Source organism: Otolemur garnettii, unplaced genomic scaffold, assembly GCF_000181295.1.
Source record: "Otolemur garnettii isolate 467f Iridium unplaced genomic scaffold, OtoGar3 scaffold00051, whole genome shotgun sequence".
Lineage (NCBI taxonomy): Eukaryota > Metazoa > Chordata > Mammalia > Primates > Galagidae > Otolemur > Otolemur garnettii.
Window position 1 is genome coordinate 5,074,878 of NW_003852446.1, and position 12,858 is coordinate 5,087,735.

The window sequence follows — 12,858 nt, forward strand, 5'->3', positions numbered from 1 at the left end:
AAGTCATTCAAATAAGGAAGTCTCAGTGCAGGAAGAAACTGTTAAATGAAAACAGACAAGATACAGAAAGGGCATTATAAATTGTTAACAAGTTTAAAAATCAAATCCTTAAAACTATGGTTTCATTTGTTATTGCTGCTGCTTTCCATTAAATGGTATTTTTAAGCCAAAAGGGTGGGGGAGGAAGATGATCCCTGGTGCACATTTTAATTAACCAAAGAGCAGCATATTTGTGCACAAGAACAGAGCACAGAACAATGAGGAGCAGCCCACAACAGGGGGGTCAGCTGCAATTCACAGGACTGGACCTGAGTGTGCAAACATGGAGAACCTCCCTGGGTTAGCTATCCATTTGTGTATTTATCTGTTCATTGTTTTTAGATATATCTCTGCTGAAGATATAATTTGGGAGTCTAAATATTGTGTCATTTCCCCTTTAACATGTTCTCATTTTGCTGTATGGATTCTTTCTGTGATAAATGGCTTATATATCCTTTTCTGGTTTGAAAAGAACCATTCGAGGGTAAAATAAAGAAATGATTTTAGAGATGGAAAGAAACGATCACCATCTCTTTTCTCTCCTCTCCCCCCACCAGAAAGCAGCAGGGCAAATGGATTAGGACAAGTCTGTTTTAGTTCTTCAAAGAGGAATTTGAAGGATTCCTTATCACTCCCCACTAGCTAGAACCATGGTATTTTCAACCACTGTCATCCTGGTTTCACTGAGCTCCTAGACTTAGGGATTTGCTGCCTTCCAGGCTCATCTTAATAACTTTATTCTAATCACTGTGAGAAATACTCTACATTACATAGGGAGAGGTTGCACAATCATTCAACCACACAAACATGACCTGGGAAGGAAAGACATGGCAGATTTCTCTTCTGGAAATTCTGGCAGCCCAATTCTATCACTTTTGAGTAAGTAACTTGAATATGTGGGTATCTGTGTTGGTGAAATAACTCAAAATCTAGTTCCCTCCCTTTAGAGGGAAACAAAGGTGACCTTTCACTTTCATGTCCATGTGTGGTGCTGCATCTTTTAGCTACTAGTGCCCATCCTACATGTTATCCCATTAAATGTCTCTGTGGCATGCTCAGAATGTCAGGTGACAGTGTAACCCAGAGAATAGACTATAGACTGGGGCCAGTCTGGGCTTATCACAGGTGGGTAGTGGTGAGATAAGCTCAGGAATTGTGCATGCTTGGCAAGGCTTTTAGTATTTCAGCAGTGTGTACTGGGGTGACTTCTAAGCAGGTGGCTGATGGGCTCCTCTAGGTTAACAGGGCACAGGACAACCTAGGTGCTGTCAAACTTCCACTGTGAGGCACAGGTGGCAATCTGTGTGTGTACTGAAGTCATCTGCAGTAGTGCCATGCATCTTCCTATAAAGAAAATCAACTTTATCCCAGACACTGTTCTGTGTTTGTGTCTAAACCTCTTAACCTCTTCTATCATGTTCATGCACGTACATATGTACGCCTATGTGTGCATGCATACTACGGTGGACGTTGTTTCCTCAAGATGAAAAAAAGAACAAAGCTTCCTCAACTTTGCTTCAATCAGTCTTATAACTGGCCAGTTTTGTGGAATTTACCCTACTCTTCCAGCACTGATTAGTTGAGATCCATGAGCCTTTTTTATTTGTGTTTAATTTAATACTCACATGTATCATGCTTACTGGGTGGCAAGAACTGCTCAAAGGGCGTCATGAGATAAATACCTTCATCTCATTCAGCTCCTTCCCCTCGACTTTTTGCAGACTTATTTCGCAACCCAAAGGCTACACATTGATCCTGCCAAAAGAAGTCTGCTGTGTGGTGCTTGGCTGAAGGAACAAAGCAACACACCTTATTGGCATGGACTTTCATGCCAAATTCTATTTCTTTGAACCAGGCAATGGCAAAATGGTTTATTGGTTTCTGATGACCCAGATACACAAAAGCAGAAATCATGAAAGGTTGACATCTCTGCAGGAAGCCATCTTACACCACCCCAGAAGCCCAGAAATACTGGTACAAATACATATGCCATGACAAATGCCACTGCTTCCTTCTCTGCACGCATGGTTCATGCACACATGTCACATGTATGATAAAGGCATAAAGCAAACAAGAAAGCACCAGGGGCTGGTGGCAGGAGTGTTCCTGTAGCATACACCAAGGGGATGGCACTTATCTTAGGCAAATAAGTCCATGTCCTTGGATCAGGAATTCACACAGACACTTGGCGTAAGCATGAGCAGCTCAGGAAAGGGCAGCTGCATGAAAAAACACAAGTACCCAGATCTTATCTTTACAATTGCCTCCTGCTGTTAAGGTCACTCACTGTAATAGCGTCTGTGGCCCTCCGTCTTTCCCGGTGCAGCTCGGTACAGAATTGTCCCTTCAAAGGTAGTCTTTCCTGACAGTGAATGAGAGAAGAGAAGGGGAGAGAAAAACAAGAGAGGGGGAAGGGGAGCAAATGATGGCAAAAGAAGGAAGAGGAAGAGTCTTTAACTGAACTTGCCTTCAAAGAATCCACTGCAAGAGCTTCATCCACAAAATTAAGTAGAGACCATTAGGCAGAATTTAAGAGTGTTACAGAATGAGCCCAATGTCCCCATGCAACCAGGATGGCAATGAACACCCAGAATCAGGGCTTGCCTCTGCAAATGACTGGCATGTAGATTATGCCTGGTTAAAACCTGGAAACCACTTCAACATTATAACTAAAGAATAGAAAAACCTCAATTAACCAGAGGGAATCCAACCAATTGGACTCCTTAATTAACTCAACTGTTACAGCATAATCTTCTCTTTGGAGAGTATGACCTAAGCATAATACAGAGTTATGCCCATAGGGCCCTACATGATAAAAGCTGATAAAAACCCCCAAGATTCTAAACAAGACATCAAATCCTCTTTAAGAGATTTGTCATCCTCAGTATCTTTAAGCAAAAAAATGTATTAATATACTAGAGGAAGGTTTGTAACCTTTTCTGCTCAATACAAAGGATATCAGAAAACCCTATTTTTTGAAAAATCTTAATTGAGGTTTTGCTGTATCAGTCATGAAACTATACTTAAGCATGAGGACAAAGGACTCATCCAGTGTCAAATGTCAATTTTTCATTTTTTGTTTTTGTTACAAACAGAGGTTATCAATAACATAAGACTGAACATATGGCTAAAGCTCAAATATCTCAGGAGCCATGAGCAAGTACACAGAATATACACATACTACTGCCCCAGTCTGAGTGTACTCACTCCTACCCTCCCACCCCACCCCCACACACACAAACACACATACAAACAGTACCTATAGAAAGTACCATTGGCGGGTAAAATGATTTGCTAAGGGTAAACTCAATAAATGCATTACTCTAAATTTTCTAAGAAATAAGTTCTATGATGGCTATGAATTCAAACAGAGGGAAGTCATACAGCTTCATAGTAAGGCTGAGGGATGAAAAAGGGAGGCTACATTTATAGAGACGGGTAGAAATGAGTAGGAGACAGCAACTTGCCTCACTTCAGAGAAACATTATATGAAAATGGGAATCCAATACGAACCACAGTGTAGCTTCTGGGCCTTGGCACTCCAAATATATGAAAGGAATTATGAATGCTCAGACTAACAACTTAAATGGGATCAGGTATTTTTAATTACCATGTCCTATAGCCACAGTAGAAAATCCTTGTTTTAAAATATACCCTTTTTGACAGATTTGCTCCATCCAATTAAAGCAAATACTTAGGGCATTGGCTATGTATTAATCAAGAGAAACAATAAAGCATTTTGACAAATGTTCTTTTTTTTTTTTTTTTTTTGAGACAGAGCCTTGAGCTCTCCCCCTGGGTAGAGTGCCTTGGCATCACAGCTCACAGCAACCTCCAACTCCTGGGCTCAAGTGAGTCTCTTGGCCTCAGCCTCCCAAGTAGCTGGGACCACAGGCGCCCACCACAACACCCGGCTATTTTTTGGTTGCAGCAGCATTGTCATTTGGCAGGCCTGGGCTGGATTTGAACCCCCCACCTTAGGTGTATGTGGCTGGCACCTTAGCCACTTGAGCCACAGGCGCCGAGCAGACAAATGTTCTTATTAGACCTAAAGCTCTTGAGAACTTTAGATGACAAAATCAGAGCAAGTAATAGTGGCTAGTTTTTATTTGAGCAAATTTTTATTCAGTTAAACTTGTCCTTAAGTTAAAATTACTCCTAAGGAACAGGGATGTTTTGTCAGCTAGGTCCCCTGAAACTGAACAATAGCAATCCTCTCACTGTCAGAAAAAAAGTACAAGTAAGGAAAAAAAAATCAGTATTTCAATAATGTTCCTCCAAGTACAATAGAACTTCTCTATATTCTTCCCCAGGACCAAGTCTGAGAATCACTGAGATAGAGCAGGGTCCTGATGTTTTTGAATGGCCAAGCCTTTCTACAAAGTTTCTTTGTCCACTGGGGCAGGCAATCTGAAGAACAAAAGACATGGGCAATTGGAAGGGTCATGAATATAAGTGATGTTTATCTTGTTGGATGAAATTCTGTATTATCACTATTAAACATTAGTACTTGAGGGCAGAAAACACTATAAAAAGGGAAGAATTTTAAATGCAAACACAAAATCATCTGCTTATGCTAGCATCTAACTTTGCCTGAAACTGTTTCATCAATTTGCTAATTGTTCTTCATTGCTAATAGAACATTATACCCCAAATAAATATGATCTAATATTAAAAAGAAAAAAAAATTAGTGATGCCACAGAATGGGGTCTGCCAGCCTGGCTCTTGCTTTTATAGGTGAGGGGTGCTGTGCAAGCCATTTCTTACAGCTCATGAAACACCATATTTCTCTATCATGAGAGTGGTTTGACAAGTTTTAAAAAGCCATCTTTGTCTTCATCTTAGCCTGACAAGTCACTAAAGTATCATAATCCAAACTCATTAAATAAGAAATAGGAAAATAAAAAATTCCACTGGGGGGAGAAGCGATGGGGGAGAATCTGTTCAAACTGGTAACTTGTGGTTATTTTTTTTGGCCAGGGCTGGGTTTGAACCTGCCACCTCTGGCATATGGGGCCAGCGCCCTACCCTTTTGAGCCACAGGCACCACCCAGCTTATAGTTATTAATGGTTATAGAAAGAAAATGCAAACTTTCTCCCTCTGAAGATTATGGAAAATAACTGAAAATGTTTCTGTAACTACAGGATTTTCTAAAAAACAGGAATATTTAGTTTTACAACATTATATTTTATATATATATTATATAACAAAAGAAATAATATAAAAGATATAAAAGACATTGATATCATAAATGTGAGGCAATATTGTATAAAATTGAAACTGGACAACAGTCATATCTGAATTTTTTGTCATTGCACATTATTTAGTCATAGTAGCACATATACAATTGTAGTTGAAAGGCAATTTATTTATCTATTTATTTTTTTGAGACAGAGTCTCACTATGGCACCCTCAGTAGAGTGCTGTGGAGTCACAGCTCACAGCAACCTCAAACTCTTGGGCTTAAGCAATTCTCCTGCCTCAGCCTCCTAAGGAGCTGGGACTACAGGCACCCGCCATGGTTGTAGTTGTCATTTGTTGTTTGGCAGGCCCAGGCTGGGTTCGAACCCGCCAGCTCCGGTGTATGTGGCTGGTGCCCTAGCTGCTGAGCGGCAGGCGTCAAACCTGAAAAGCAATTTATTAATTATGATCTGGGACAATAAGAAGAAATCAGCTAAACTGTACTGAGATTTGAGGTTTGTCAGATGCTCTGTGAAAAGGTGAACTATTCCCAAATGAAAGTGACACCAGAGTGTGTGTAGAAGGCCTACATGTCTTTTTGATATCATCACTCAGAAGCCAGGGGCTTAATTTCACTAGGTTTCATTCAGTGTTCTTGTCTGATACCAGGCTAAACAATCTCTAAATTCCTTCCCTTCCCTACATTACAAGAGTCTGCCTGCACTATTAGTGTAACCACTTCCATGTTTTATTTTTTAAAAACCTAATTTACTAAACATTTTTTTTTTACTATTGATCTGCTACATGAAAGACCTTTTAAAAAAAAACTTCTAGTTAACACCACTTTGCAAGACTTAAGGAGTGACCAGGTTTGGGAGATAATCATTGATGGCTGCTAACATTCAAAAAGAATACTGGCCAGAGATTATGAACCTCCAGGTGGACTATCCATAACCATCGAGGAAGAGGGTTTGCAAAAAAACCTGAATCTAATCAAGTCCCTAGCTCTGATTATCAATTTATAGGAGTACAGATTAAATGATACAGCAAAGATAAAAATCAGCAAAAGCTAGAGACTGCAGGAAACTAAGGGACAAAGGAGTTCAATTTCTCCTGCAAAGAAAAAACAAACAAAAGAAAAGACAAGAAAAAAGGAGAAATGAAGGAGAAATCTACAGATTCAAAGAGATTTGGCAGATAACAACTAATCACAATGCATGTACCTTATTTGAACCCAGAATTTAAACTAACAAACTGTATCCAAAAAAATCTTTAGGAGATAGTGAACACTGACTATATGTTTAATCATTTTAAGAAATTGCCATAATTTTACGTGTGATAATGATATTTTAAGAAATTCTTTTATTGATACATGTTGAAATGTTTACGGATTAAATTATATAATAGTTGAGGGTTGCTTTACTATAACATGGGTGAAACACATGTAGGCTATAATTTTAACAAATTGGCTATAGGTTGATAATTGCTGAAGCTGGGTGATGGGTACACACAGGTTCAGTAACTATTCTTACATCTATATATGTTAGAAATTTTCTATAATAAAACATTTATTATTATTATTATTATTTTTTTTTTTTTTGCAGTTTTTGGCCAGGGCCAGGTTTGAACCCCGCCACCTCTGGCACCCTATTCCTTGAGCCACAGGCACTGCCCCTATTAAAATTTTTTGAAAACTACCTTTAAGGTTTCGCAAGTTCTGTAAATGCTAACAATGTTTTCAAATTTAAATAGGCAGCAAAGAATTTCTGCTATAATTATGAATTTTCTTTGGAGATAAAATGTCGAAACAAAAATATTGAGCACGCTCGACATTCATAGCTCAGTGGCTAGGGTGCTGACCACATACACCAGGGCTGGCAAGTTCAAACTCTGCCTGGGCCTGCTAAAAACAACAATGACAACTACAACCAAAAAATAGCTAGGCATTGTGGTGGGTGCCTGAGGTCCCAGCTACTTGGGAGGCTGAGGCAAGAGAATCACTTAAGCCTAAGAGTTGGAGGTTGCTCTGAACTGTGATGCCACAGCACTCTACCGAGGGTGACATAGCATAGTGAGATTTTGTCTCAAAAAAAAATATTGACCAATATAATTACAACTCTTTCTTTGAGAGCTTAGATTATCCAGAACAAGATCTAGGAAGGTCTGGAGATTTTCAAAATCAACAACCATATGTAAAAATGCATCAGAGTAAAAGAAAAGCAAGTTCAAGCAATTTTCACCATCATTCAAAGATAAAAATGCTTCCTTAGAGGAAAAAAGGATTAAGCAAGCATTTATTAAACACCTACCATGTGCCAATGATATATATATGCTAACAATATATATGGTCATTATATATGCCAATGTTTCTTCTATCACGTTCATCCATTGGTACAGAAAACTCAGTAACTACCTCAAATACTTTTGGAAATAGAAATGTGAAGAGTAAAAATACCAAATAAACATGTGCATATACAGAGCTGGGATATGTGTGTGTATGTGAGAGAGAGACAGAGACAGAGACAAAGATTTGTTCATTGTGCACAAGGTTCTCTTCATATGTACCCAGATACAGATTTTATCTGTCTTTTTAAAAAGCCTCACTCTAATGTCTGGAAGCATTTAAATTAAGAGGATTTTTACATGATGTCACTATGATCTCTAAAAATTACCAGTATGGCATAAACATTAGGAACTTACTCCCAGTGCCATACATAAATTAAGCAATCTCTGTGAAAAACTGTAATTTATGAAGCATATTAATGGGCTACTCTAACAAAGCCCTTGATTAAGGACCTTTTAGATTATACCCGAATAAAAAGCTAGATATCTTTTGTACATTAATTACATTTTGTCTTTTTCAATCTTATGACATTACTATAATTATTCAAGATGTTGTCACTGGGGGTAACTGGGTGAAGATACACAGGACCTCCCTGTACAGTTTTGTGTTTATTCTTGCAACTTATTATGAATCTAGTTATTTCAAAATACAAAGTTGTTTTTAAGTAATCACATTAAGAATAAGAAGATTCATTCTAAAACCAAAGGTTCTACTTAGAGAAACCCTACCAGTACATATATTTTCTGCATGTGATCTGATCTGATTATACAAATTTTAATACAGTCACATGCTAAAGTGAATTCAGAGCACAAATGGGTACTAAAGATCCTGTCAGGACAGTAAGAGATGCTAGTTCTCTTTTTCAGGGAATTATTTCAATTTAGCAAGTTATAGGACATGATGCTCACATCTGTTCTTTACAGCCCCATGGCTCCATGGGACTAGCCTCTCTGCCTTTGTGCCCCACTCTTCTTCAGATGCCCATAAGACAGAACCCTGTCTGATTCATGCCTGGTACAGTACTTTAGTAACAACAGGAGCTCAATAAAAGTCAAATGAATGAAGGATAGAAGGAAAAAGGAAGGAGAGAGAGAGAGGAATAGATGGATATGAGCAGGCAGTAGAGGGATGGGCCTACTTTCCCTTAACTATGCATACAGGAAGATTACAAAAGCCATGGAGCATTTATTAGAAGCATCCATCCTTGTTAGGAGACCATGCCTCTCCATGGACTTCAAAATCCCCTCCACAATGGACAGATTCCATGGTAACTCTACATGGCTGCTGAAACCATGGGGCTATCCTGGTCCTGACATGGAAGACCTTTAATTGAATGAATAAGTGCTGATGAGGGGTAGCCTCTAAAAGAGAAACTGCCCCTTCTGAGCTGATGAATTAAGGCCAAGTGATTGGAAGACCATTCCAGCCAGCCTCCTAATCTTCCTGCACCAGGAATCCCAGAAGCAAATGTTTTGAGCTGAAGAGTCAGGTAGGATTAGCTGTCTGTATTATTGACTTGGAATGTGAGGAGACAGTTTATTTCAATATAGTTCCCCAAACACAAGAGACATTACTTCTGACCCTCCAGTGCTGATAGCATAGCTAAGGCAGCAGGACATTAAGAGGTCTAGTCTCTCCCCCAAAGAGGTTGTCTGATACCTCTCCAGATCTCCTCTGCATCAGTAGAGGAATCTCAAAGAGATTTTTTTTTTGTTAACATTTAAAACATTTTTTCTAGTGATTTCTTAATGCAGACATGATAGTTCAGTGAATATGAGTATGTAAGCAGCCTCTGAGCAGCTGATGCTAACTGGTTGTGCCCACACTTATCTTGATAATAAGAGCTACTATTTCTTTGAGGTCTTTGGTGGGCAAAGTGGCTTAAGTACATTATTGGTATTGGAACTTATAATGCATTTCCTCGTGGAAATAATGTTTATAATTACCCAATTCAGTCCTCCCTCCAAAAAGTCCCATTTAATCCACAATGTCCCTGAAGTACAGTATTGTTATAGGACTTAATTACCAGGTACAATAGTATTCCAATATATAAAATAAGACACCAGACAAGTAGACTTCTAATACAGATTTTGGGAGTAACAGCAACTCCCACTATTGTGGCATCAAACACAACTTCTCACCTCCTGGCTGTTCTTGTTAGCTGGGCCATGTTAGTAGAGAATCTCCCTGCCCTAAGCCAAAGAAGGCAGCAGTACCTCCAAGCCACACCATTTCCTCCAAAATCCCCTCCAGCCCTTCTTACCATAGACCCTAGGATGGAGTAGGGTTCAGGGGTAGGGAGTCCCAAGGCATTGGCAGTGAAGGGAGGGAAAGGGCATTGCTAGGGCCACTGAGCTCACTAGCCAGTGCTGCTGTTACTAAGTATGTCAGGTTGGATGATCTAGAGCTGCTGAGACACCAAGCAAAGCCTGAACACTTCTCTGGAAATGGTTTTACCTCCAATGGGACATTTGCCTAATCAAAGTTAAATAAAAGAGACACATAACATGTGAACACACCTCAATCCTCAAAAATTCGGATTTTTCCAAATGGAAAGAAGACATTTAAGAATTATTTTGGTATGACTAAGTTGTTCTCTTCTTATCAGAAAGGAAAGGCTGCCACCCCAAGTAGCGCCATACCACTATGACAACAAGCCTCCTACAACATTCACGCCTATGACCTTGGCTCAAGACAGCACAAGAGATACACAGACGCCCACATGGGAAACTGGGTTAGCGACTGGGAGAACAAAGCTTCTCGGTCCTGACCTTTTGCTCCATGAGCCGGAAAGGGCAGCAGAGAAGCTGGAGGGAGACCTTCAGGCCCTGGAGAAAGAAAGACCTGAAGTTCGTTCTCACCATCACAGAAGGACACACATGCTCACCCACGGTAGGGCCTGGACTCTTAGCTGTTTTGTCAGACTTTTAAGGGAACTGGCATGCACTCATCTGTCTACAACACTTCTTATCATCAATTTTTTTTTTTTAGTCATTTTTCTCCAAGTTCCTTAGAGGGTGCTGAGAAATACTGACAAGCTCATTTGGTTCATTTAAAAGATAATCAAAAACTTCTAGTAAGCAACACTCTAGATGTGTATGGAGGCACAGCAACATGGGCCACCCATGAGACTGTATTACCATAGCATGAAGGCTGGCAGTCACCTATCCAGAGACATAGAGAATGTGTGGCTGCAGGTCATACCTTTATAGTGATAAACTTACTAAACCAGAGTGGTTTACCAAAAAAACACTAATATCACAGCCTCTCGGCATAGGATATGGGACAGAAGAGAGGCTGGAGCAGAGCCTGACACTCTGCCTGCCCCTCTCCTGCTTGGTGGGGGGTGCTTCCTTACTTGACTTGGATAGCTGCTCATCCTGGCAAACGCTGAGCTCATCCGACTCCCCTGACAGCTCCTTGATGAAGTTGGAAGGAAACATTCCAGTCTTCCCATTGAGAACACCTTCCCACCATCCTTCTTCTACCTGCAGAGATGCAAACAGAAGAACAGAGGTGCAAGGGTCAGGTTAGATGTGGTGGTTCCCAGACTTGTCTCCCATCTGGATGGTGTGGCATGCAGAGCCCACACAAGGAAAGTAGACAGACCCACAGCTTAAAATTTAAGAGGGAATAAGAAAGTAGGCCATGTACAGAGTCTACAGATTCAGACTAAGAAAGAAGGGGTTAACCTGGGCTCCATAAATGCAAAAGACAAAAATAATACTTCATTAGCCTCTACCTGAAATGTCACATTTTCTTTAATTATGAATGTAGGTAACACACCAATATTAGAAGAACTTGTGATTCATCACCAAACAAATCACAGATACTTTCATATCACATCATAGATGCTGTAGGTATCTCAAAATATCATTTCATTGCAGCTCTGAAATGATGATGGTTATTATACCTGCTGGGAAACCTTTGTTATTTAATGCATTAATAAGGAAACACAGATTGCTGTATCAAAATTTGTTTTTAAAATAGGTTGATAGCTACTTCAATATAAATGATTCCCTTTATAATCCCTTTGCAATCCCATGTGTTTTATTTTATGCATTTAAAACCATTATTTAAAAACTGAGAATCATTTCCCCAGACTACCAAAACCAACTAGATAGCTTTACAAGACAGTTAAGAATCCATGAGCTAAGAACTCAAACAGAAGGTACAGGAGCTTCCTGCAGGTTTCAGAAGGGTTCTAGGTTACCCCAGGATGAACTGGAAGTGGGTGGAGGAGGCAGGAAGGGGATTGAGACTGCAATCATCTTGGTAGTGATTGAAGGTGGGATTGGAGGAGCAATGAGAATGAACAAGGCAGATTTGAGGCCTTTTAGGTATGAGCCAACCTTGAGCCATCAACTACTGTGGACGAATAAGAAAGGATGAAAAAAAATTTGCCCAAGATTTTATGATGGAGCCACTAGTAGTACAGCAGAAGTCAGAATAGATAACTGGCTTCTTGAAGGAAAGTAAGGGCATTTGGAGCACAAGCAAGTGCTCAGTTACTGGCATTATGGTGTAGTACAAGAGAAAGAAACCTAGAACCTTTGGAATTTTTTTTTTTAACCATGGTGCATTTATAGATAGTGCCCAACTTACAATGGATCGACTTATAATTTTTTCAACTTTATGCTGGTGTGAAAGCAATATATGTTCAGTAGAAACTGGGCTTCATATGTTGAATTTTGAGCTTTTCCTGGACTGATGATATGCAGTATGATATTCTCTTGTGATGCTGGGCAGCGGCAACGAGCCACTACTCCCAGTCGGCTACATGGTCACCAAGGCAAAGCACTAGACCCCACCATGTGCTATGTTGCCAGATGATTCTAACCAACTGCAGACTAATGTAAGTGTTCTAACCATGTGTAAGCTACACTAGGCTAAACCATGATGCTTGGTATATTAGGTGTATTAAATACATTTCAACTTATGACAGTTACAACTGATGGGTTTTTTGGGATGTAACCTTATTGTAAGTGAAAAAGCATCTGTGTTGCCAATCTAAATCAGTAAATACAATTTAGAGTCTAAAATAATTCAAATATAAAAGAAAAGAAAATTTGAAATCAAAAGCCCAGTTCAAGGCTGGGTGCCTGTAGCTCAGCGGCTGGGGCACCAGCCACACACACAGAGCTGGCAGGTTCGAATCCAGCTCAGGCCTGCCAAACAACAATGACAACTACAATCAAAAAAATAGCCAGGTGTTGTGGCAGGTGCCTATCGTCCCAGCTACTTGGGAGGCTGAGGCAAGAGAATCACTTAAGCCCAAGAGTTTGAGATTGC

The 12,858-nt window shown here is 39.8% G+C and overlaps 1 protein-coding gene across 6 annotated transcripts in view; it reads right to left on the bottom strand.

Annotated features, from left to right (window-relative positions):
• The window catches only part of SH3KBP1 (SH3 domain containing kinase binding protein 1), a 357,471-nt gene that overhangs the window by 151,895 nt on the left and 192,718 nt on the right, over window positions 1-12,858 (bottom strand). For 3 of the 6 annotated variants that reach the window (XM_023514341.1, XM_003791888.3, XM_003791889.3), the window contains one exon: window positions 10,925-11,054. In XM_023514341.1, coding sequence (XP_023370109.1) covers window positions 10,925-11,054 — 130 coding nt within the window. Of the gene's footprint in view, window positions 1-2,326; window positions 2,402-10,337; window positions 10,395-10,924; window positions 11,055-12,858 lie in introns of all 6 variants that reach the window. The other 3 variants (XM_023514340.1, XM_023514339.1, XM_023514342.1) reach the window with 2 other exon arrangements.